Here is a 26,683-nt window from a genome sequence, read left to right on the forward strand (position 1 = left end):
ATCACGTCAGAGCCATATATAGAGAGAGTTTCGGCATAATTGCGTTCACAGATTTTAGAAAGTCACGTGGTGTGCACACCGGCCATCTTTGTGTCCAACTATGCTTATATAGCGTATGGAGTCGAGGCATTTGCTTAAAAAATGTATAACATTCACATGGCTTTAAATATCGAATTTAATATCAAAACAATCAATTTGTTTAAAGGTTTTTGTTAAGATAATAACGAAATCATAAAGTTACTGCGAACATGATTTTAAACAACAAAATGTAAAAACAATGCATTACTATAGAGAATCGCTGTACAAAGTAAACGTGCACGTGTAGACGCGTGCATGGAGCGTAGAGCCAGAGCTGTTCCAAAATTGCATAAGCCGATGTGCGTTGAAGAAAATACAACGGTAACACATTTTTCAGCTTACTTATTCAGAACGCTAAAGTATTCTATATCCAGATTGGTCCAATTCTGGTGTTTTGTATTCTTGACTTGTGTTCATACATTACTAGTAGTTGATTCATACGGTTGGTAAAGGAGATTTATTTCACCAAAAAGGGCCTAGTAATTGAGCCTAATTAAATGGTAAATGTATGCAATCCCAGTATGCAATACTGTAATATTTTAATTAACATAGTATAAACTGATTCCAAATAACGAGAGGCAAACCATGATTCGTTTGATCTTTATATGACCATCATCAGGAATGAACAATAACTCCAAATTCAGACAATTATAACTGCAGTCTATTAATAAGTATGTAAATGAGATATTTATTTATTTACCCATACAGGGTGTTACAAAAAAAATGTAATGTTTTTGTAAATCTATAGCAATAAAAAATGTTGCATTTTAGAGGGAAACTCTTACAGTTATCAGGTCTGACGCCGCACTTGCTTACAAAATTAATTTTCTTTATCTGATTTAACTTGTAAAACTTCAGCAAAGTCATCTCCAAACCATGCAGTCACATGAATGTTATCCACAGTGAAGTAGTACAACTTGTCTTGGCATGCTTTGCGACGGTAGCTTGATCGAGGATCTGCTGCTAAGATAGCTGCTATTGCTTGCTTAGCTTCTTCTGCACTTGTAAAATATTCGAACAAATCTGATAAATAAAATAAATGCAGTTAGTACCAATTAATATTTTTTTACAAATATTTGCAAAATTCTAACTATGAATAAACACTACATAAAATAACTACTTGTGATCAGCGAAGCAAAACAATGCTTTTTCTGTAATAGGTAATTGCGTCTCTAGTGGGAACCAAGCATTAATTAACATATACGTCTACCATCCTAATAGTTTACCTTTAGACTGCGTGAAATGTTCTAACTGCATGTCCGCACTGTGCGTAAACCGTACTTTAAGCTCTTGAATTGGCGGGGCAGCAATCCAGTCTGCTACTTTAACATCATCAACCAATCCCTCTGGCTTTCCACCAGGTAACTCAATTTCTTCTGGTTTGACATTCTCTAACTTGGTTCCATCTGGTATGAGTCCCTCTAAGCTTAATTCTTCAGGTCTGGTTCTTTCAATATTTGATGAGGTTGTACCTTCCATACTGGACGTTGCTAAATGTCCATCATAGCAAGAATCTGTGGATAACACTCTCTGAGGTACCTCTTGGCTAGGATCAGTTCTAAAAGCCTGATCAGGTCTATCATACATTGGTACATACGGTTTGATGTCATAGATTGGTGTGTTATCAATGATATCTATACCAGATACGTATATAGTATCACCTATTGAAAACATAAATAGATTAACCTATTATTCCAATGCATGTGAAGAGCATAAATACACATTTTATCAATCACAGGTTAGATAATATATCCTTACCCTGTATTTTGTCTAGCTTTGCCAGTGACAAGCCAATGGGGTTTGGCCTGTGTGGACTCCTTGTTGAAAATAGACCAATTTTGTCTCCATCCAGCCGAGGTGGTTTTATCTTTGATTTTGTAAAATTTGTTCGTGGTCCATTGTCATGAAATGCAAATAAAATCCTGAAAAAAAAAATTATTATTATCTTTATTTGTTCCAGTGAAAAAAACTGAGAAAATATTGACCACTCTCTATGGTGCAAGGCAGTCAAAGAAAAATAGATGATGATTCTGAAATATTAATTATTAATTTAACATTTGTTTAATTTTATATTCTTTCATGAATGAGTACATATTTATTTAAAATTGAAACTAAGGGTACTATTACCATATATGAGAGAAGCTTGCCAAACCTTGTAAGCTGTGTTCAGGTTGGTCAAAGACTGACTTTGATATCTGAAGACATCCTTTTGCAAAACTGCAAATTGATGGTTGTCTTGGTGTACCATTCTTACTTTTGAAACAGGATCGAAGGTAACCAATCGGTTTCATTGATGGTAACTCAGGTGAAGAACGTTTTGGTAAAGTTATCATTTCTTCTTTTTGTTGTTCATTTTGCATTTCAATTTTTATTTTCTTGGAAAAATTTGATTCTTTTTCTGAGAATTTTACTAATTTGTTTATTGCTGCAACATCTTTGTGGTAAACTCGTTTCAGTGTTTCCATCTGGTGGCTGAAAATAACAATATATTTTTAATTTATAAATCATTCACTTCAGTCCTCGAATTAGAATTATTTAAATTTTTGATTTAAGAACATTTTACAGTAAACTTTGTTCTCATTAAGACCCATGCCCACAGAGAGAATACGATTTTTTAATTAAACATTGTGTTACACCATGTTATTTTTGTTGGTTACGCTTCGATGCACAGCATTGCCATTGTTTTGTCATCGACCGATGTAGGTCCGAGGGTATTGTTAATAATTTTAAATTATTATAATAAAGTAAACTAGACTACACTATACTGTCTGATGAGTAGATGAATAAACTATTATTAAGTTACCGGATGTTTTTAAGCTCTTTACGAGCAATCTGTATCTGCTCCGCAAGTTCTACTGTGGAGGCTGCCATTTTGGAATACTCGTGTTTATGCTGTTCAAAATGTTTTATGTTTATGATGTATAAATCAACACAAATATTTAAAATGTTTAGCTAAATATTATAATAAAATAACAATAGTCTACTATGGAAATACATAATAATTTAGATCTAATAAACTAATTATACTATAACAAAAAGTATTTCAATATTTCAATGTTATATTACTATGGGCCACGTCAACGATTAGGACGTATCTGAAATGCTGTCATAATCTAAAAATAGATTTCCACCCACTGTTTACACATCACCAGCAACACATAAGAACAGATTCTCAGGGAAGCAAGTCTTGTTTTTGTATTATTAAGAAAATTAGACGTCTTTTTTTGCAAACGAATGTGCCAGATTTTTTTTTAAACCTGAGGTAAACCTTGGTTATTATTTTGTAGAAAATAGTAGTTGAAATCGTTATATATTTAAAGCAATGCAAACAGGACAGGCTAGGGCCTTGGTTGGGCAGTGGTGTGTTAGTCTTTAGTCCTCTGTTCTGTGGCATAGGACTACTTGGTCCAGAGAGGCCTAGGACTATTTGGTCCAGAGAGGCCTTTGTTCAGTTATGTAGACCTTGCCCTAGACTACTAGTACTACCTAGTACTAGAGAGGAAGTGATGATTACAGAAATAGAAAAGATAATTCATTCATTAAAATAACATACAGTGTCAGTATTTATTACTTTATTAGCCTTTTATTTTATTCAAGTAACTTGAGAACAAGTAATTTGTAAACAGATATCTAGCTATATTTTATATGGAATTAAACAGACCTAGATGTCCAGGGTGATGTAAAATAAAGACAGCATCCTTGATTAAAAAGTTAATACTAAACCGTATAACTGTCACTACCTTCAAACTGAATCTACATTACTAAACTATGCCATCCCTATATGTAATAATAATTTGTTTTCATTTTCATACATGAGTCCCATTGTATTTCTTAACTCCATGTACTCCATGTACTCTACATAACCGAAAGCAGATTTAAATACTTTATAAAAGAAAGGAAAGAATTGTAGAGAAATATACAAATGTATAACAAATATTTTTCGCAGGTATCCAAAGGCAGAAATCTAAGATGTCTTCAGAAGAGGTAGTGGCAGCAACTAAACTGTTGTCAACAGCAGATGAACTGGACCTGCTGTTTGATATCAACACAGGCATTCTGGTGGATGATGATATGATCTCGCCCAGTAATCCAGACTTTTTTCAGCTGGTAAGAATTCTTCAAAAACTTGTAATGTTGGAGTCACCTTGAAATACATGGAAAGCACCCTTTACTACACCCTTGGAAAAAGTGATATATCTAAGTCTTTAAAATAATGTGTTTACCAATACCTGACATTAAGCCATTAATAATGTACAGCTGATAGTGTAGCTGTTGGTTCATGGGTTCAAACTTCCACCTTATATAATGAACTTTTTTAAGAAAAAAAACCTCAATTTAAATCTTTGATCTGTACCAAATCAACTGAGAACCTGACAGTGTCTTAACATTTTCGTTTCTCTTTGGTGATTTACTTTTTCTCATTTTTTTATTCTTGCATTTAAATCAAAAACATCAAACCTTCTGTTTTTGTATGAGTCTTCTAATCAAACATATTTCTGCAGGACTGCAAGACTGGTTTAACCGATGATGTCTTCAACGAGTTATTACAGCTACCAAATGCAGAAATTCAAGATCATTCAGACATCTTATACACAACTGAAGTATGCTCACCAGTAAGCAGTGACAGTGGAATATCAGACGATCAAAAATCACCGTATCACAGCACATCAGAGGCTAGTCCCGTCGGTATTGAAGATATACCGCTTATGGATTCCTACCAATCAAATGCTAGTCCTCTCAGGGTTGATGAGATCCCGGCGTCTGAATCGTACCTGGACACGTTTGATTTAAGTAGTATCTTGACTGGATCGGATGCCATGTTGATTGATGGAGATCTGATCACTGTGACAACATCGGATGGAAAATCTACTGACATGGCTATTCAGTTTTCAGGTATTAATTAGTTAGTTGATTAGTCCCTTAATTAATTTGCTTACTCTGTCTAAATGTATTATATTACTGTAATTATTTTGATATTGATATAAAATAAAAATGTCATGGTGGCATAAACTGATGGTTAAACTGAGTGTTGCAGCTCTATCATCAGCTTCTCTAATCGGTTGCATCTATTTGTTATTACTGTATTATTTTTTAATAAATTGTTAACTCCACAACAAACCTACTGGTAGTTTGTAGGTCCTCCTGGTATTTAATAGATCATATTTGGTTGGTACAATAGGTCCTTCTGGTATAATATATTGTCTTGTCAGTCAATATATCCCCTGGTAGTCGGTATATCCTCCTGGTATTTAGTATCCCCTTGGTATTCAGTATCACCCATCGGTATATCCTCCTGGTAGTTGGTGGGTACTATACTTCTGGTATTCGGTGTTCTACTAATAGTCTGTATATTCTACTGGCAGTTGATATGTTCTTCTTGTATTAAGTGTCCTCTGTTGGTAGTTAATAGTCTCCTGGTAGTCAGTGTATCATTCTGATATATCCAAAGATATTTGCCAATGGACTTTACTTTTATTGCTCTTTCAGCAGAACCTAAAGAACCAGCAGTGAAGTATGTTAAGATGGCTACAGATTCTCTACCATTGTTTATCAAAGAAGACACATCGTCATTTGAAAACATTATCAGCACAGACAGTAAAGTAAGTATTACTGTACAATTTCTTTCTGTTTTTCTCTCACCGCTTTGGGACAATCTTTTGATTGTATAAGCGCTTTATAAATCGAACAACATTACATTACAATTAGTATGTTTTAACTGATTACACTATAGCCCCTTTCTCATTATTATTATTATTATTATTTGTAACACATCATTTATACTTTTTGTATTCAGAAGTTTCCAGCTTTGACATTAACAGATGAGGAGAAGAAGTTGTTAGATGATGCGAACGTTGCACTCCCATCTCACTATCCATTGACAAAGGTAAAGTTTTTATGGACTGTTTCTACTTAGATAGATAATCAAATTTAAATACATTATTTTGAAAGAATGGTATTTTCTTGCAAACAGGAATGGGTCCACATGAGAAGAACCAATTTTAAATATGTTTTTAAAAACCCCAATTGATTATGGTCTTGATTGAAAAATAATACTGGTGTTTTTTTTTATAACTAATAATAACAGATAATAATTAATTAAATTCAACTGTTTTAGTGTCATTTAGTCATGGATTAAGATTATTTTGCTATAGACGATAGATAATATCAGATCTAAAAAAATATTATTCTTAAAGAAAGCTGCAATTTTGGAGAAACACGTCCTTCGGCGATAGTTGTCTTTGGCAGCTCTTGTCTCTCCCCAGTGCTCAATTTTATGTTTCACTGAATAAATAAATCTGATATACATGTCTTTCTACTTTTTAACTGTAGTTTTGTATTCCGTTTTAGGATGAAGAGAAATCACTGAAAGCAGTCAGAAGGAAAATTAGAAACAAGGTAAATTTAAAAATATATTTTTTAAATATTGCATAATTTGGATGATTGTTAACCCTGTACTCCTTTTCAATCTTGCTGACCTGTTGGATAAATATACCAATCACTTGCAAGTAAATGTCAATTGTTAATTTTGGAAAAAAAACTATGTTTTAGATATCAGCACAGGACAGTCGCAAACGAAAGAAGGAATACGTTGATGGACTAGAACAGCGTGTGCAGAACTGTACAAGACAAAATATTGAACTTAGAAGAAAGATGGACAAAATTGAGAAGGAAAATAAGTAAGTTTACAATATATGTGTACATTAGGTTATTCTCGTATTTGCTATAAGAAGGAGTGTTATTTTTGTCAAAGTCAATTCCGTTGCTCTGGGCTAAGTGAATTCACCTTTCTTTTACTAGAACATTGTTAGAACAGTTAAAAGATCTTAAGTCATCGGTTTCAAGGGCTACATCTAAGGCGGTCAGTGCCAGCACATGTGTCATGGTAAGTATATAAATTTAAATTTCAAAATTGTTCTCATGCACAAGACCAGTTATTGTTGTATGTTGGGTGGCTATAGCATGAAGTATATAAAAATAATGAATATTTATGGATCGGAGAATATTTCATGAGTTGAAAGAATGACTCTTTTTCTATATACTGTGGTGGAGCTGTCGGTCAACAATTGAAATATTATTCTCCATTCAATGAATACAGTACATTCATTGTTTATTTGATAACACACCCTCTGTTCATACAATTAATCCATTGCTCCCATCCGGGATGTCAAATGGCAAGGATACACTCAGGTGTGTAAAAAGAGTGTGATGTGGCCAAACATGGTAGTGATATACCCAAATTAGGTAGTGATATGACATCATCATGTCCATATATGGGCACATCACATTTTTTGTCGCATAAATAGTGTAGACAGAGATTTATAATAAAGTGAGGAAGTACTCAAATAAATGTTCTCTTGGATAAAAAAAAAACTCAACTTCACACAAATTGTTTTGATAAAATCCAAGTTCAAGACAATTCTTGACAAATCACTTTTAAGCATGAAACCATATCCAAAGTTTCATCTAACTTTCATAGTTCTGTTGACATGAAATCTGAAGTCCATTTTAATAAACAACTTTGTTACAGCCAGAAACACTGTATCTTTTGTAAAATGTGTTATTGTTTGTTTTGCAGGTCTTTCTGTTTTCATTTTCGTTGTTAGTGGCACCAAGTTTTAATTTGTTCAAGTCATCCCCAATGCCAAACGGTGGCAGACAAAGTGTGGGAGGTAAGTTCAGAAAATCAAACTTCATGTCTTACAATATTGGAATTTTGATTAAATGAGTGTTGCTGAAGTCTATCTCTTGTAATCATTTGATTAAAGAGATTCAGTGTGGCACAACCTCAAATTTGGTGTGGTCACTTAGCGGTCAGTTTATCTTATTTATATAGTTTATATGGTCAGAACCTGTTGTATGTAAAACAACAAGGAGGAAATAGACTACAGTAAATTCCTTTATTTATGAAACAATGGAGGGGAAATATGTTTTAACACAAGGCCAGCCCCTATTACAAGGACACATTGATGTTGGGTTTCGAAGGGTTATACTGTATTATTATAGTATTTGGTCACTGACATTAATTGTACTTTTTTTTACAGTTGTTTCGAGGACATTACTTGGGGTTGATGAGACCATTGGTGACGTCAGTTACACGACTGTTTCCCCTGGAACAGTTGAAACAGATGACGACCAACAGATCTTTTGGCGCAAGAATAACATCATAAATAAAAACGTTGAAAATACTGACGAATTAGAAGTTATTGCTGCTGAACAAGAGGTAGAAAAGATGGCAGAGATTTCAACACCAAATGCGCAGTCAGTAAATAAACAAAACATAACCGATTCACATCAACAAAAACCAGTTGTGAAAGCTAAAATGGCCGAAGGTCATATTCGTAATGATGACCTATAACCTATGACATGTATTGTAATTTATTTTTTTTATTGTAAATAATGTGTAGATATTTTTCACCGCAATGGACTAAAAATGGAAATGTCTTTAAAAAGCTGTACATATTTAAAATTACTATTAAAACAGACAAATTTGTTATGTTTTAGAGATGAAGATATTTTAATAATATATTTTATTTGTTTGACATTGTACATGTTTGAATCTCAGTGTTAATTATATATTTCAATAAATGTTTATCTTTGAATGAGAGGAAGAAATCTAAAAGACATTTAAATGTTACTAAAATCGGGGGACAATACATCTTTAACTTTTTAATTTGATAACAGGTTATCACCTGTGATAACTAGCTAAAATAATAAAAATAATATGATATTCCATAGTTTGTTTTCTATCATTTGATAGAGTGCCCTCCATTGAACCAATAAATCACTTAAGATGCCGCCATATACGTAGAACCATGATATAAAGAAATATTCTTTATACTCCATGGTATAACATACTAAGTAGAATTGATAATTTAATTAAAGATAATAGCCAAATACCTGCTTACTTACTGTGAGCAAAGTAATTAAAAGAAATAATGCTGTTCAGTATTTTAATATCTGGTTAAGATTACATTATAAATTGCTTTGATATTTTTATTACAAAATGATGACAAGCAAATTGATGTTATTGTTTTTTTTTAATTTGCAAATTAATTTACAGTTACTAGGGATAGTATGGATTACCATGACATTGTTTGGTTGTCAATTGTCGAAATTCGAAAGCTCTCATAGTATTTCTCAGAGTCTCTTAGTTGACATTTTGATTTCTACACATTAATTTGTGTTATATAAATCAAATATTATAATAACATTTATTTAATTGTTTATGATTATGTTTTTAATATTTATTTAGAGATTAATCCAGCAGGATTTGCAATAGAGTAGGGGGTTATTTCAGTTTATTGGTAAAAGTTTTAGAACATAAAAAGTCATTATTACTTGTATTAGTTTTAGAGAAAATCTTTATTATATCATCGTAATGTCTGTACATAAAATGTGCAAATAAAATAATATAAAATATAACAATATGCTATCTATGGTTTGTTATTGCAGTATGTTTACTAACTCATTAACATTACATATATATTATACAGAAAATATGTTTACCTTTTCAAGACATGCAACTATCTAGTTGTGTAATAGAAATATATTGATAAAGCAGAGAAAGACTGTAAAGCTCTGTCTACACTATCAAAGTTTATGTAACAAAAAAATGTGATGTGCCCATATATGGACATGATGTCATATCACTACCATATTTAGGTATATCACTACCATATTTGGGCACATCACACTTTTTTTTTCAAACTAGTTTGATAGACAGAATTTTAAGTTCAGTACATATGTAGTTGTGCGACTCGTGGTCAGTACCTAAGCATTTGCGTGGCACGTGCTTAGTACCTACTTAATTGCATGGCCCATTGTGAAACACTAAGTGTGAAATAATCGACACTGTTTTACGATGAATTACTGTATACATTGTGGAGAATTGGACAAAATGTACTTATCAGCCTCATTAACTATCGGTACAAAATATCTAAAGTGTATAAAGTAAGTACATAATTCAATCTTAATTACTTTATCTTGCATCTAAATCTTTTTCCACAGTAAATACAATAGCTACATATAATGAACCTCTATCATTACTCCATTATAAAAATACAAAATACAGACCTATATTACTTTTTACTTTGATAAATGGCACAAATACATAATTTACATTACCTAATATATATTATCTTTATTTAAAAATCTTGACTGGTTAGTGGAAAGGAATATTTTGAGAATATCTGCATTGCTCCAAAAGACCATTTAGTACAACAAATACGCTATTCTAAACGTTTACTTGTTTTTTACATGGTGTACTGCGAATTTTACTTTACTGGCATTCAATACTTTAGGACCAGAAATAAAATAGTTCTTGAAATGTTAAAACATTTTAATTTATGTACAACATATACGATCTGTACAGAAGCAGTTTACAGTGCTAGATGTTAAAGAATAATATTTTAATTTTTTTAATAGTAATAATGAAATTAGGGATCATGGGAAATTATTCTACTGCAGTAATTATTTACTCTTAACCTCTCTTTTTTTGGGTACAGTAATCATAACCCACTGTCTATTGTAGTGACTGCCTCATAACCTTTCCATATATGAAACAAAGCCATTTCATACGTTACTGCAGTAAATAATGTAACTACTGCAGTAGAATAATTTGACATGATCCCTTATTACATGTACTGTAGAAAGACATTACAAAGAATATGAGAATACAAAACTAGTACATCATACGATCACGTTGTTGCCTGATATTTTACACTAAGAAAACAATATTTTCAATCAATACTGTATCCTACAGGTAAAGTGGACATTAAAGGATCAATTTCAAAATGGCTTCCTTCCCTCTGTAAGGACAAATAGGTTATTTCCATGGCAAGTTTACAAGAGGGCAGAAAATGAAAGTGGACATTCCTATTCAGGGGACACCTCTATTAAGGGGACACTTCCCCCATAAAATAAACGGAGGGCAATATAATTATGTTTTTTTTTGTATCTGAAAAAAAAACATTCTGTATGTATGTGTCAGTGGCGTAACGGCTGAGCGCTCACTGGCTAAGCCCAGGGGCTCAGAGGTTAAAGGCCCTCACATCATGTGCAATCCAATGCAACTACGAGGTGTATGTGTATAATGGGCCATTTTTGTTGAGAAGGAAAGGCTGCAATAGACAAACTACCAAAACCGTTCTTAGGGAGTGTTTCAATGCAATTAAACCAATCACAAAATCAATACTTTTTGCTCATGCTTAAATAACTTTTGCATTAATGTTGAAATTGATTCATCAAATTAGTTGCTTATGCTTCTAATAGATGCAAATTTGACATATTTACTATCATTATGAAGATTAAAAACACCATAGCAACTCGATAACACAATATTAGTATGGAAATAACAAATGTGTGTTGCTATGGTAAATACTGAAGTGCTTTGAATATTACTAATTATACGACCTCAATAAAATGACTTGTAAATTTCTCTAATAATGTAATTTTTTTAAACCTTGATGTTATTCAGGAATATCTTAAAAGATGATACAAAATGAAGATATTTAAACAACGTATGAGTTTTAAATAAAATGGAAAAATATTTTAGTATTTTCGAAAAATGGCAAGTCAAGCCCAGCCTCAAAATAACAAATTGCAAAGTCAAAAAAGATATTCTTCCCTTAAAGTGAAAACAGAACATATCTGATACCATTATTTTTAACAAAAATGAAGTGTTTGCATTAAGCACCCTGTTTCTCCACCCTTAAATATGCCACTATGTTAGATATATTGTCTCCCTGAAAAAATAATTTTTAAAAATGTTTTTGCTGAATAAGCCATTTTGATGACACATAATAGTTATTCACTTTGACAAAAAATTTGATCGAAAAAAAAAATTATTTACCTGAAAAAACCGTAATTTAAAGAAAAAAAAAAGTCAAATTGACTGGAAGTCAATGAGGGTTGAATTTAAAGGTTTATTTTTTTTTCAGTGAAAATATTATTTTTTGTAGCTTTTTTTTCTACGGAAGTGATTAACTTTATTAAAACTGCAAAATTCTATTCATTTTTTTATATTAATCTTCAATTTTCATGTTTGGGGGGAACAATACACCTTTAACAATCACTTTCTAAGCCAATTCGTAAGAATCGTTTATTCGTTGCTTCCTTCATAGCTTTATCAAAATCGCTCAACTTGAAGACAGGTCCCACAAGACTTTCAAATGGATACTTGTTGCTGTACTTCACAATGAAGTCAATGCCTTCTTGAAGATGTTCTGGTTTGTAGCTGTCAACACCTGCAAAATAAATTATGCAGAATTTAGAGCATGGGCTTGTTTGTTTTGTTTTTTATGTGTTGCTTATTCATCAAACAATCTTACAAATACATATACCGTATATCCTCGGGTATAATCCCACTTCGGTTCTAATCCCACCCCTTACTTTATGTCTGATTTCACAATTGGGCATATCCCCGGGTATAGTCCCAGTATTGACTTTTGATCCGGATGTAGGCCTCTCTCTAGCCAGTTCAGATGCCTGAACCAGGATTTCCCCGGGTATAGACCCACCCCCAAAGTCGGTCCAATTTCGTGCTCTAGTGGAGTGGGATTATACCAGAGGATATACGCTATACAAATGACAGGATGAGAGCAAGAGAATAAACTATATAAGCTCTAGAGATTGTTTCCATAGAGTTTGCACAAACCAAGCAGCCTTTTATTTTAAAATAACTTTAAAATTGAAATTAATATGGTGACTGCATTTCTGCTACGTCTGTGTTCCAAAAAATGTGGTGGTCAACGAAAAACATTAATATTGGACAAAATAATGTGTTCAATCAATTTATATCAATCATTTTATATGTTGCAGTTGTACAGAGATGAGGTTCCAATGACCAATCAAATGTTTTTAACCATTATCTAACATTTAAACTACAGTAGTTCAAATTTGTCCTGTTTTTGCATATCCCAAACAATAGAGATAATGTATGCACAGAAACATTTATTGTATCAATATATATTTAATGAGTTACATACACACTTGTATTGTGTCTAATACTAGAATAGACTAAACAAACTGGTTGAATGTACAGCAGAGAGAATACCATTCTTGTCTTCTTATTTCTCAGTATAATTTTAATAATTCAAGTACAAAAGCTATCTATATTCATAGATTTTTTTCTTTCTGAATTGACGTAGTATTAAAAAAATATCAAGATCATTACTCTTGTTTAGTATGGGGAAATTAAATGATGTTATATATTATGTGAATACTGACAATAAATTACTACTTCTTTATAAATGATTGTATTGACATTTTCAAAATGCATTTTGCATTTCATTATTATTTTCATTCATTTCATTTATATTATTATTATTATTATATATGTTACCATTACACACAAAAAAATAAACGCCTCCCCCAAATAAATGCCTCCCCTAAATAAATGCCTCTCCCGAATAAATGCCTCACTCGAATAAACGCCCCCTAAAAACATTCCTGAACAATAAACACCCAGGGCATTTATTCGAAATAAATATGGTATTCAATTTTCAAAACACAGTCTATACATTCCGCTGGCTTTTAAATTGTCAATATCATTTGTCTAATAACGAATTTATTCATTTTTTTAAAATGCAGTCTACACCTCATTTACACTACATAATATCAAGACTTTAAAGTATAGTACAATCTCTCCTTTGGAATATCCATATATGGAAAGCCTCTATTAAAGGGACACTTTCCCATGAAACAAACTAGAAACATATATTTTAACACAAGGGCCTACTCCTATTCAGGGGACACCTCTAATACATTTTCTTAGGACCAGAAGGTGTCCCCTTAATGGAGGTACTACTGTACTATAAAATATCAATTTCAAATTGGATTTTCTTAATGGTGAGATGGAAAGAGTTTATTTATTTATTTATTTCATAATCTCATTCAACGGAATGGAATAAAATATATATATATATATCTTAAGACCTATACAATACAAAGTTCTTACTAATTTTATTACAAAAACAATTATAACGGTCAAAAAAGAGATCAATAGAATTATCTTTAACAACACAATTATTAAAAAGAAGACAAATACAGTACGTGAGATAAATCCATTCTTGGTAACATTGGTCACACGACAATATGGCACATAAAGAAGATTACATTTAGAATTACGAGTACGACAACCAACAGCTTTAACATAAAAGGAAAACAAGGAGATAAAATTACAATTGAAACGTGAATTCATACACTTATACAAAAACTGAAGATCGAACATGGAACGACGAGAGACAAGAGAAAGGAGAGAGACAGATAAAGGAGGGCAGTGACAAGTAGAATACACAAAACGTACAAAACGATCTTGGACTCTTTGAAGACAGGTACTATGAGCAGAAGAAAACGAATTAGACACAACACACACACTGTAAATGTATAGTGGTAATCAATGCCTGCATATATTACATAATTGACAAAGTGGGCATTTGATTGTTGAGCGGTCATACCACACTTAAGCAGCGACACATCCACTCAACACATGCAAGGCTATAAACATATTAACATCCCTCAAGTGCCATCATGTATTTTTATCTCATCCATTGTGTTCAATGACAGCAGGGAAAAATATACTGATCAAAACAACTATTATATTTTATCTCATGAATAATTCATGGTCATAGAAATTATTATTATTAGACATTGCATTCACAAAAGTACCATGTACATAGATTTAATAATATTCGTTTAATAATAATAATATCCTGGATTTATATAGAACGTAATGTTGTGAAACCTCTAAGCGCTGTACATAAACTAATACGATAAGAGGGATTTCAACCATGCCAAAATAATAATGTGGTTGAATTATTCTTTGAATAGACACACCTCTGAATATATGGTTTCCTGTGGGAAAGAGGGTTAAACAGTTGCAAAAGTATGGTATAACATTTACAAAAACAAAATACAATTTGATACACTTGAGACATATATTTGAAGTAAATATTAGTACGGGCGTGTGGCGCTGTGTGTTGGACGTTCGACTACTTCAACTTCAACTTTATTTTCCAAATAATATTTTGTTTTACAATGATAAATAATATTAAATTTTAAAACATAAGGAAGGCGCTAGAAAAGTGTAAACACTAATCAAGTCCAGCCCCTACTGATCGTGAGATTGAGGTTCGAATCCAACTCTCGCCGCATTGCTTGTATCCTTAGGCAAGATACTTTACTTACATTTGCCTCTCTCCACCCAGGTGTATATGGGAACCCGGTTTAATCAAGACAAAACTTGGCGCTGATTACTAGCTGCATTATGGGAGTATGTTTCCATACGTGTTTGATCAGTAAAAAATGACTGGGGTAATAAAATAATGTTTAGAGGTTTCACAACATTAGGCACTATATAAATTCAGAATATTATTATTATTATTAAACAAAATTTGAAGCTACAGTAGAACCCTTTATTTGGGCATCCCTATTAAGGGGACACACCCCTATTAAGGGACACACCCCTCTTATGGAGACACACCCATTTTATGGAGACAGTTACTACCTTTACCTTTTTTATCAACTTTCCCATGAAAAAAGGGTATGTTTTATATGGCCAATTCCTGGAACACTCGCTACACTCGTATTAAGGGGACACTTTATTGGTGTCCCCTTAATAGGGTTTTACCATATTACTAGTAGCAGGTAGGATGTTAGTGGCAAGGAAATAGAGGCTTGGTATTAACAAATATTTCATTTTACAGTCTTGAAAATCATAAGATTAATAAAATATTATCTACCTTTGATGGTGAGACATTTATTTACCAGCTGGTTAACTGTGATATTTAAACTTGAGTTGTTTTGGTTACGACCAACCAATAAATATACACCACCTGGCCGAAGAAGTTGGATGCCCTCTGGTATCACTGATGAATTGCCACACACCTGTATGCAAATTAGATATATTTATTCAAATTTCTATTCAAATGACTTGGAAATACTAAATTAAGTCTGATCTGGTTGATTTTATCATGAATAATAATTAATGTTTGTTATGCTTCACTTGATATTAAGTTGATTGAAATAAGCATGGTACCTGATCATTATAGTTCACATGGCTGGCTTCAGCATGATCAGTAAGCATGATCAGTAAGCATGATCAATTGTCAATGTAAACCTAACTAATGATTGCAATGATGATGAGGCTTATAATAATATTTATTCTATTTTAGGTATGGATATTAATGATGAAGATGATAACAATGATTAATTGACAATTACATAAATTATTACCTCAATAACGATATCGACTGACTCATCAGTAGGGTAATCACTTTTAATTCCTAAATATAAATAAAATATATAACATAATGATTAAATTCATTTAGCTAAGATGAGAATAAAAACCAAGACCAACCAAGATTCGGACCGAGAATCCTCTCCTTGACATGCAGGCATCCTACCATTAAACCACTGTTTATTACTAACAATATATATACACATTTTTATGCTTCTATCATTAACATAACAAGCTCTATTGAAGAAAGCGTGTTCAAATTTTTAAACTAAAGCTCTGTCTACACTATCAAACTTGTTTGACAAAAAAGGTGTGTCCTAATATGGTAGTTTTATAACATCATCATGCCCATGTATGGCCAAATCACATTTTTTTGTCACATAAAGTTTGATAGTGTAGGACCCCAAAACGGCATCATAGATAACTAGTATCAATATTGTAGATTTATCTAAACTTTAAATGTGGTAATTAGGAGAGAACGAAGAGAATTTGATTGATATGCAATCCCAAAGAATTTATTTTTAAATGAAAATGGAATTTATTTGATTGCTCCATGATACCACTCATCTGTCAGTATTCACCTTAAACCACTACCTTCCAATTCACTTTCATCTTGATTTAATATTGGCATGTCATAGAAGTAATGTTAGCAAAATTTAAATGAGATACTAAAACTTTTTTATTACGGAAACTATAGAAATAGATGAAACAGTACTCGCCTCACTCAGCTGCCTACGTGCAAAATTTATCAAATGCCTCACAATAGTTATTTTAACTCAAAAGTTCATCTTATTTTCAAGAAATAAATTTTCCAATGGTAATGGTGAAAAATCAAAATCTGGTTATATTTTGATTCTCTTCTGTTAATATTTAAAAAATCATGACTTTCCAATTCAATTCAACATTTATTTCGCCCAAAATCAGCAAAAATCAAAATATGTATGAAAACAAAAGTATCATTTGGTCGAGGGACAACATAGAGACTCAAATAAGTCTGTCACAGTCGCCTCTCCTCATGACACATAATAATTGACATAATGTATGTAAACATAAAAACAATTTAACATTTTCCATGTTAAGGTTTAGGCCTAGTTAAACAGGAATAGCTAGACTGTTGCATACTTATGGAAATCTTGAGTTGATGTGTTTGCACGATTAATATAAGTGTAGTGATGAAATATGAAAGTTTACTGAGACTCGACAGCAAAATTTGCGGACGAGAACCATATTATGCACCTTGGACAAGTACGGATTACTTACGCATATCAATTGGTACTCCTCCAAACCAATTTACTAATTTTAACCGTTCTGAAATATAATCTGTACAATAAACTTTGCTATAGCCTGCTTGATGTAGTATAGCACAACCATAGATGCCAAATAACCCTGCACCCTGCAAATATATATATATTTTCATCAAATTAAGTTAATACTGTAAATATAGGTTTGCAAGTTTCTGTAAGCTCTGTCTACACTATCAAACTTTATGTGACAAAATGTGATGTGCCCATATATAGACATGCTGATGTCATATTACTACCATATTTAAGCATATCACTACCATATTTAAGCATATCACTACCATATTTAAGCATATCACTACCATATAAACAATGTGCAATATGAATTTCAGGGTTTCAATCATGACGTTATGTTATTAGGAGATTTTAATCTACCTGAGATAAAATGGCGTTTGAATAGTTATAATAAGTGCAATATTGTAGAATGTGAAGCTCCCGACAACTCCAATGGCAAATTTTTTATAGATAATATTTTACAGGGTAATAATTTTAATCAATTTGTATATTTTCCGACATGTGCCGATCACACTCTTGATCTTGTCTTGTGCAATACTATATGCCATGAAGTTTCATTCGGTGAAGATATTTTCACTTCTGATCACTGTGCAATAAATTTTAAATATCCTATAGAGTTTAACAAACACCTTATCAATAATGACGATCGATTGTTATATAATTTTAAGAAACTTAACAAATTAGATTTTATACAAACACTTTCTCATATTCCTTGGAATTTACTTGATCTTGCCGTTGACATTGATGAGGCAGTTAATTTATTTTATGATTTTATTTTTGCTACTATCAAAGATCTCGTCCCTGTTTTCAGACCTAAGAGAAAACTCCCACCATGGTTTGATAATGAGCTCTACACTGCTTTGAAATCTAAAGAATCATATTTTAGAGAAAAAAAACGTAATCCAAATAGGTTAAATATTGAAAATTTTCGATTTGCTAGGTCAAATTTTAAACGACTTTGTAGATTTAAGTATCGAACCTATGTTAATTCATTATGTTGTAATTTAAGTTGTAATCCGAAACGTTTTTGGTCTTGGATAAAATCCTCAAGAAAAAATAATAACAACATTCCTTCGGAACTACATTTTAATAATCAGTCAGCTTACACTGTAAAAGACAAAGCAAACTTACTTAATCAATTTTTTTATTCTGTTTTTAGTCCTGTTAACAACGACTTGGATGTTCCTAATCTTCCTGAATATCCCATTGATTGCTTATCTAAACTTGAGTTTAATCAGGAGGTTATAGAAAAGCACATTAATGAAATTGATTCTCATAAGGCTTCAGGTAATGATGGTCTAAGTAATATTGTTTTGTCTTTAGCTGCCAAACCTCTTTCTTTCCCTTGTAAAATTTTATTTGAAAGATGCATTTCTGAGAAACGTTTTCCGATAAAATGGAAGCAAGCTAACGTGTGCCCTATCTTTAAAGCTGGTTCTAAATCTGATGTACATAATTATAGACCGGTTTCATTGTTGCCAACTATTTCTAAAGTTTTTGAAAAAATTGTTCACGACCAAATTTTTAAACATATATCACCAGTTATTAGTGACCATCAACACGGATTTTACCCAGGAAGGTCTTGTGAAACAAATTTGTCTGTTCTGTTGTCACATGCGTATGACGCAATAAATGCAAAAGGGCAATGCGAAGTTGTATATACAGACATGGCTAAAGCCTTTGACAGGGTCTCCCATAAGTTGCTCTTGTTTAAACTTCAACAATTTGGTCTAAATCACGATTTAATTTTATTTTTTACAAGTTATTTATCGGACAGGTTTCAGAGAGTCACTTTTGATGGTAACGCGTCTGAATGGCTTCCAGTTTTATCTGGCGTGCCTCAGGGGTCTATTTTGGGGCCTCTTTTTTTCATTATGTTTATTAACGATTTTTCCTTTGTTCCTCGTCATTCTAATGTTCTTATGTTTGCTGACGATATCAAATTATTTAAGTCTATACAAACTTTAAATGATATGTTGTTGTTACAAGAAGACGTTGACAGACTCATTCACTGGTGCGACACTTGGAATATGTCAGTCAATGCCTCTAAATGCAAATCAATGTCTTTTACTCTTAAGAAAAAACCCATCTATTTTGACTTTTATATTAAGAATATTATACTTGAAAGAGTCTCTGTTCACAAAGACCTTGGTATTTTTTTAGATAGTTCATTAACCTTCTGTAAACATATTGATTTTATAGTCTCTAAATGCAATAGGCTTTTGGGTTTTCTTTGGAGACATTGCAGACATATCAACGATAAAAAGGCATTAGTTATTTTATACAAATCTTTAGTTAGGTCGAATCTTGAATTCTGCAGTGTTATTTTTAACTCTATTTCTCTTGCCCAGTCTTCTAGATTACAAAGTGTACAGAACAAGTTTTGTCGATTTTATGTGCGTAAATTTGGTTCTATTAGTAAAGACGTTCTTATTAATTTAGCGGATAGGCGTAAATTATTTGATTTAATTTTTCTTTTTAAGGCTGTGAACTCAATTTTTCATGGTAATTTTGAAGTGTACTTTCCTATTTCTGTTCCACAATATCAATTGCGTTATCCTGCTTTATTTTCTATATCAAGAGGGAGGGTAAATATTACTAAAAATGGTTTTGTTAATCGTTTGCCTAAGTTATACCACTCACTATGTAAAATTGATGGATCTGTTGATATTTTTTTTGATTCCCTTGCTTGTTTCCGTCACAAGGTTTTGTCTAATGTCAGTAATATTTAAATGTTGTCTTGTTATCTGTTGATTTTTGCTTGTATATTATATGTTATATTTTACGATCAGCCCTGTTAATGGTGACGTTTGGTCACTGTAGGGTGATGATGAAATAAAATAAAAAAAAAAAAAAAAAAAAAATATGTGGGCACATCACACTTCTTACTTTTTACCGTTTAAAAACTGCAAAGTGTACAATATTACAAAAAAAAGCCCTCCCAGAGTGGGAGGGGTTGGGGCGTTGAGAATACTGGGGGTGGTGTATCAAAATGATCGGAATTGTACTATAAAATATAATTTATTTATTTTATTTCATCAAAACCAACAGCAACGAAAGTTGCCACTTAAAGGTATAAAACAGAAAACAGATACAATAAAATTTGTAAAGTATATTATTCCATTCAATTTACCTGTATTAAAACTTTCATATTTTTCATACCATCTTTAGGTAACGTAGACAAAACATGCATCATCGTAGCGATTGCAGAATTTAACGGAGCGGCCATTTTGTCTGTAACGCTATCTGGTATTTTGACAAGCCTTGTACCCTTTGTTAAAATGATGTGAGATGCGAAACATCCGCTGAAACTCTGACTACAATTCAGCATTCCTTGGCCATACTGTAGAAGAAACAGTTGTGTTGTTGTCAGAACAACTTCACATTGTGTATACAAATTATATTAAAGACACCTTCCCTACAATTTGTGACGTTTTGTAAAAATAATACATATTACTTTAAAAACATTAAACCAGGTCATTCCTTGTCTTAAATGTACGTTTTATGGTAAATTATGATAAAAAGTGAGAAACAATGCACTACCTAAGTAGCTCGCTGCGACTGACCTCTCGTGGACGGTCTTTAGGCCTAGCCTAGCTAGGCTTAGTTTTGTAGGCCTAGCTGGTAAACATCGGTAACGTATGAACATCGTACGCTAGCTATATACCTAGTCTGACGTTGTATAGTTGCTGCATTAATTGTCTTTCTATTTTTGCCAGACTCCGTTGATACAAATTGGGGAAAACTCGGTATTTTCGCTGAAAAGTTAGGAGCCTTCCATTTGTTTTGGCCTCACGATTGATCGAAAAGTGGGCGAATTACAGAAGAAAAACAAAAATATCAATCCGCGAGCAATGCATTTTGGGATTTATAGCGGGCCGCTATAATTATTAGAATCAACTTATTTTTCACATTTTTGACCGTTTAAAGACGAAAAAAGTTATCGCAATAGGACCATATTATAGTATTATTTTTACATTAAATATAGTTTGTGATCTTAAATTAGATCTAAAAAACGTAGGGAAGGTGTCTTTAAACATTTACAACAATGGATAATAAATAATGGATTCAAATATATATTGAGCTTTTAAAAATGCAATAACTGTCTCAAAGTACAGTGGATGAGATGTAACAAACACATCACCTTTCATTAGCTCCTAATAATAATAATATCCTTGATTTACATAGCGCCTAATGTTGTGAAACCTCTAAGCGCTCTTAAACCTCTTAAATCAAACACGTATGGAAACATACTCCCATAATGCAGCTAGTAATCAGCACAAAGTTGTGTCTTGATCTAAGGGTCCCTTTGCGTCACCAAGCGGCATTCATTTTGTTCACTTTTTTTGTTTACTTTTTTTACCCACCATTCACCAGCAAACGCACATGTCTCATCAATTTCGTACAGAGCCTCATTTTCATTAAATGTGATGCGACTTTTACATACCATAAACTTGTTATAACATCTTTGTTGGAAACCATGTTGACAACATTGACACTTTGAACAAGCATCATACATACAGAACGAGACACGGTCACCTGACTTGATACCCTCCAAATCCAGATTGCTGCCTACTTTGACCACTTCACCAACAGCCTCATGGCCCAGTACACTATACAATTGATCAGGAAAAAAAACAATTATATAATAGTTTAAACTCTGGTGACTATACTACGAGCAAAGTGGATATTTTTAAAGATATTTTTTAGTTTACTCTAACCCATTATTATGATGCTACTGTACTTTCACACAGAACTTGGCATTAATAATGGTCACTTATCTTCACCGCCGCGCAGATGGTGTATTTTTTTTAATTGGGTAAGCAAGCTCGATAGAGATGAGGTGCAAAAGTGCAGTAACTTAAATTAAACTTGGTTCGATCCTTCCCCGGACCCTTCCCACTTGCATTGTGACTACAACGTTGCATTGCGTCTAAGTGGAATAATGTTTTGGCAAATGTCTCACGTAAGAGGAGGGATGAGTTTGGTACTTTTATCTTTTTGTGATCAGTCATAGCGTTGTGATCAGTCATAGCGTTGTGATCATTTGCCGAGATAAAGTGAGAGAATTATGACGGTGATTCCTCCTTTATGTGCGTTCCATGTTTTGTGTTAAAGCGCGCGATGCATCAGAAATTGTGCAAAAGCGTTTCTTGCACAATTTGCAATTAAACTGCACTGCTCAATTTAAAATAAGTTACACCTGCACAATTTGAAATTAAACACGAAAACCTTCGCAGAATTTGAAATTGTGCAAGGAAATCTTTGCAGAATTTGAAATTGTAATCGCACATATTAAGCACAGTGTTAAAGAAAAAAACGGATTGTAGATACAAGATTACACTAGTTTTGATACAGGCCGGTTGTGCTTAAAAATGTAGTAGCCTTGGTAGTCCATATCTAGGCTAGTACAGTAGGCCTACTTTTAAACACACAGCTACTTGTTGAGTCTCTGTGCATTGGCCAGTCAGATGATCTTGATTGATGAGGCTTACCTCGGAGTTTTAGCTTTCGAAAGCCCCTGTAGAATTCTCAAATCATATCCGCATATTGTGGCAAGCTTGATTTTGACAAGAACTTCTTCTGGTCCAATGTTTCCTAGATTTATCTGTGTGTTTTCGGTCATAAAGCAAGGGGTTCGATCAGTTCCAAAAAACACTACTCTCTGTGCTGGTACGGAAGCCATTTCATCTGCTGCAGCTCCAATCTCCTGCTGGTTGTTGTTGTTGTGTGTCTTCCACTTCCGCCGGTCGTCGGCAAATTGTTTATTTACCTTTTTGATGGAAAAAAAGTTTCATCAAAACAGCCGCCGCCCATGGTTTGGTGATTTGGCTGGAGAGGGCGCAATGCTAAATTTATGCTTGGTCTATCAAGTTCTCGCCATCCGTTTGAATAAAATTATAAAAATAAGTACATTCAACTAACCATTCTACTGACACGTCGATAACTGTCAAGATTAAATGAATAAGAAAACAGTGGTGGTGGTGGTTAATCCACCTTAGATGTACTGTACAACATTATCTTGTAGCCTACATTATAATTATTTTTTATTTTATTAATCAGTCCTTACTGAAATTCGTATCACAAACTTTCTTCGCTCAACACAATTTAAAGTCAGAAACATAAAACAAAAAATATTACAAATATAAAAAGATAAATCTTATCAAAGAGTTGCAACGTTATAAGCAAACAAAAGTTCAGTAGAGGGTGACCATTAAAAAAAATTACTTTCTAAAAAATGTTGCTTTAAAGATAACATAAAGACATGAAGACATACTACTGTGTCAATGTAATATCGTCATCTAAAATATTCGGCATTTAAATAGTACTACCTTATACATACTGTACCATACTGTATTATTTCATATGAATTATGTGAACTAAAAGAATGAATCTGTTATTGATTAAACCAGACCTAAAAATATGCTCGTTTGTAAAAAAAAAATATGTTTATCTATTTATCGTTGTGTAGCAGCCTTTATACCACTTTGCGTCATCTAACATATCTTTATTTTCCGGTCAAGCTTTTTGTTATAGGTAAATGTCGCTATTAAATAATTTTTTTAATTTGATTTGTACGTAATAATAGACAATTGCAGTGACTGTATTTCGTTCGAATTGAATTTCTCCGCCATTTTGCTGTAAGATGTCGAGATAGGTGGTCGACGTCAAACTTCTGATACAATGTTAGGCATACGGACGATAATGTGTATGTTGTTGAGTGGAATGCACATAGTATATTGTAAGTTGTTTTCACAAATTATTTTCAAAAAAATCAACAAATATCAAAGGATTAGAGATCAATCTTAAAATTGCCTTTATTTCAAAACACTAAATTGTTCATCAAACTTGTGGAAACATTATTTGTTTTTTAATTTTAATCTTGTAGGCATAAATTTATACTAAAACTAAACTAAAAACTACTAAACCAAATCATTAGCATCATATAGCTACCAGTAACTTTAAAAATAAATTTGAAAGATTTATTCTTTTTAAATTATCATTATTTATTTAAATGATTATTTATGATCATGATGATTTGTAATTGTTAGAATTTTAACGAAATCATTTATACGGTGAATTTTGCCAAACGGATAGGAATAACATAATTTTGGTTCACCTTAAATATCTGATTAGTTCTAGTCTAGCATGGATATATAATTTATAGATCCATGGTCCTAGCCGGCTTCCAATTTTCAATTTGACTACAGTACAATTGTATTTTTATTTTATTTGTCTATAAATTGCATTACATTTTCACTGATACATACATTCTATCACGGAATTTGTTCAGGTGGCGTAATCTAGAGTCTGGACACAACTTTGCGCTGATAACTAGCTGCATTATGGGAGTATGTTTCCATACGTGTTTGATCCAAAAAATGAATGGGGTAATAATGTTCAGCAACATTAAGCGCTATATAAATCCAGGACATTATTATTACAATTGTGTACACAGTGTCACAATGCTTAACATATTGTGAAACACAGTTACAGGCACCACATGTGATACATAGTCAGTAATGCCATGTGATACCGTATAGATAGATGATCTGGGGTGTTCTAGTTCTCAAACCAAGAGTATTCAATTGAAGCTTAAAATAGATAATCAGATAAAAAACATGCTGCCATCTAAAAAATGTCTTATGAAAGATGCAGCAGACATGACAAGCTTGTAATCTGATTGTTAGGCTTTAACTCTTCTGAAGGGTTCATGAATCTGGTAATTCTTCTTAACAAAAATAAAAAAACGATTAGGCCTACATGATTCGGTACACTTCTGCAGTATGTCGACATGGTACGGCTCATGATCACGTCATCTCATCATTCTAAAGCATGTAGATGGCATGTTTATTATCTAGATATCTGGATGGTTATTTTTAACTGCCGTAAAAATGTCAAGTCATGTTATGTTGGACACTCCACTGCATTCTGTAACGTTCTATAATTTGTATACATTAAGGTATTTCGAAATTCCAATACAAGTTATCAGAGTACACTGTCCATATGCTGGAGAACAATCAAGAAACTTGGTTGGATGTCAAGGTTAATTGTGAGACTGGTGGTGGTTATCTGGCCTGCCTCACCAGTACTGATGAATTGGACGCAGTCATTGAGTACGTGAATATGAACCATCCGACTGGAAATTACGCAATCGGGTTATCTCGCGAAGCAGGTATGGATAGAAACATGATTGCAAACTGGAAGTGGGAAACAGGAGAGGTCTTTGATGGATCCATACAATGGCATGTATGGACAGATGGTTCTGAACCAAATGGAGCGACTTCCATTCAGTGTGGCGTTAGAATCAGTATCAGCGATCGTACACTGAAAGATTTTCAAACAACCAGTGGTCTTAATAGTTATAGACCAACACAAGGATATATTTGTGAACATCATGGTACGTGTTAGCTCGGTATTAATATTACTATTATTTCCATTCTCATTTTATTAAACATGTTGTAATGCATAATTATATTTATAATCAAAATTTCAAGCAATTTTTACTTGGAAGTTTATTTTGTATGTATTTGTATGCATGTTTGTATGTATGTTTGTTTGCAGAATAATGGTAAACAATTTTCAGAATGTCTTTCTGAATTTGTTTTTCAAATAGCTATATGCCTATGCCTATCGATTTTCAGGAAAATCGATGTATTGATGACGTCAGAAGAGCTGATTGAAATCTCGAGTTATCTTTACCTTCAACATGAACATAGATATTAAATAGCACGCCCTCTGTTATTTCTTGTTTCACTTTTTCACTTATTTCCTCTTTCTTTGTATTAATATATCAAAATCTAAAGTACGAACCGTTAATGACAATGTAGACTTATTTAATATAATAATTAGTACCTTTCAATTAGTGTCTACTTAATTTACGCAATATTGAACAGTTAACTTACTTCAATTAAATTTACGCTAACATTTTCTTCAAATCAATTAAATAAAACAACAATAGCTTGCTAGTCAGTTGCAAGTTTGATTTCGAGAAGACTCCATGTCATAAGTGTTCTCCAAGTGTTTTTGACAGTGTGCCTTTTGTATTTTT

At 32.6% G+C, this 26,683-nt stretch overlaps 3 protein-coding genes across 5 annotated transcripts in view; 1 reads left to right on the forward strand and 2 right to left on the reverse strand.

The window, feature by feature from the left end:
* LOC144845813 (L-threonine 3-dehydrogenase-like) overlaps positions 1 to 23,416 on the reverse strand; it is a 180,571-nt gene extending 157,155 nt beyond the window's left edge. Inside the window, exons 1-7 of one of the 2 annotated variants that reach the window (XR_013612592.1) lie at positions 23,127 to 23,416; positions 22,079 to 22,244; positions 20,765 to 20,974; positions 17,576 to 17,708; positions 16,312 to 16,361; positions 15,819 to 15,963; positions 9,649 to 12,323 (exon numbers count right to left, since the gene is read on the reverse strand). Coding sequence is in view for 1 of the 2 variants with exons in the window: in XM_078703261.1 (XP_078559387.1) it covers positions 12,142 to 12,323; positions 15,819 to 15,963; positions 16,312 to 16,361; positions 17,576 to 17,708; positions 20,765 to 20,974; positions 22,079 to 22,244; positions 23,127 to 23,317 (1,077 nt within the window). In the remaining variant the exon portion in view is untranslated. Of the gene's footprint in view, positions 1 to 9,428; positions 12,324 to 15,818; positions 15,964 to 16,311; positions 16,362 to 17,575; positions 17,709 to 20,764; positions 20,975 to 22,078; positions 22,245 to 23,126 lie in introns of those variants that run through there. The other variant, XM_078703261.1, reaches the window with a different exon arrangement.
* Positions 344 to 2,948, reverse strand: LOC144845811 (tRNA (adenine(37)-N6)-methyltransferase-like). The gene is made up of 5 exons (XM_078703260.1): positions 2,882 to 2,948; positions 2,206 to 2,550; positions 1,837 to 2,000; positions 1,305 to 1,739; positions 344 to 1,101 (listed from the first exon to the last, which is right to left on the reverse strand). Exons 2-5 carry the CDS (start codon positions 2,541 to 2,543, stop codon positions 899 to 901), a joined length of 1,140 nt encoding a protein of 379 aa, XP_078559386.1. The 5' UTR covers positions 2,544 to 2,550; positions 2,882 to 2,948; the 3' UTR covers positions 344 to 898.
* LOC144845806 (cyclic AMP-responsive element-binding protein 3-like protein 3-B) lies at positions 2,874 to 9,506 on the forward strand. 2 transcript variants are annotated; one of them, XM_078703249.1, is made up of 10 exons: positions 2,874 to 3,340; positions 4,025 to 4,185; positions 4,581 to 4,971; positions 5,566 to 5,678; positions 5,873 to 5,962; positions 6,427 to 6,474; positions 6,628 to 6,755; positions 6,877 to 6,961; positions 7,655 to 7,748; positions 8,121 to 9,506. In XM_078703249.1, exons 2-10 carry the CDS (start codon positions 4,048 to 4,050, stop codon positions 8,432 to 8,434), a joined length of 1,401 nt encoding a protein of 466 aa, XP_078559375.1. In that variant the 5' UTR covers positions 2,874 to 3,340; positions 4,025 to 4,047; the 3' UTR covers positions 8,435 to 9,506. The 2 variants fall into 2 exon arrangements, with proteins under 2 accessions (XP_078559375.1, XP_078559376.1); XM_078703250.1 differs by having other exon boundaries at positions 5,569 to 5,678.
* Positions 23,417 to 26,683: the final 3,267 nt, after the last annotated feature.

The sequence above is a fragment of the Antedon bifida genome, chromosome 6 (assembly GCF_963402885.1).
Source record: "Antedon bifida chromosome 6, ecAntBifi1.1, whole genome shotgun sequence".
Taxonomy (NCBI): Eukaryota; Metazoa; Echinodermata; class Crinoidea; order Comatulida; family Antedonidae; genus Antedon; species Antedon bifida.

Excerpts from the sequence above, each read along its gene's own strand:
- LOC144845811 (XM_078703260.1), bottom strand. The coding sequence starts at position 2,543 with ATGGAAACACTGAAACGAGTTTACCACAAAGATGTTGCAGCAATAAAC. Across the intron at positions 1,740-1,836 it reads AAAGCTAGACAAAATACAGG|GTGATACTATATACGTATCT; the intron begins GTAAGGATATAT and ends TGTTTTCAATAG. Across the intron at positions 1,102-1,304 it reads ACATTTCACGCAGTCTAAAG|ATTTGTTCGAATATTTTACA; the intron begins GTAAACTATTAG and ends TTTATTTATCAG.
- LOC144845806 (XM_078703249.1), top strand. The coding sequence starts at position 4,048 with ATGTCTTCAGAAGAGGTAGTGGCAGCAACTAAACTGTTGTCAACAGCA. Across the intron at positions 5,679-5,872 it reads TTATCAGCACAGACAGTAAA|AAGTTTCCAGCTTTGACATT; the intron begins GTAAGTATTACT and ends TTTTGTATTCAG. Across the intron at positions 5,963-6,426 it reads CTCACTATCCATTGACAAAG|GATGAAGAGAAATCACTGAA; the intron begins GTAAAGTTTTTA and ends ATTCCGTTTTAG.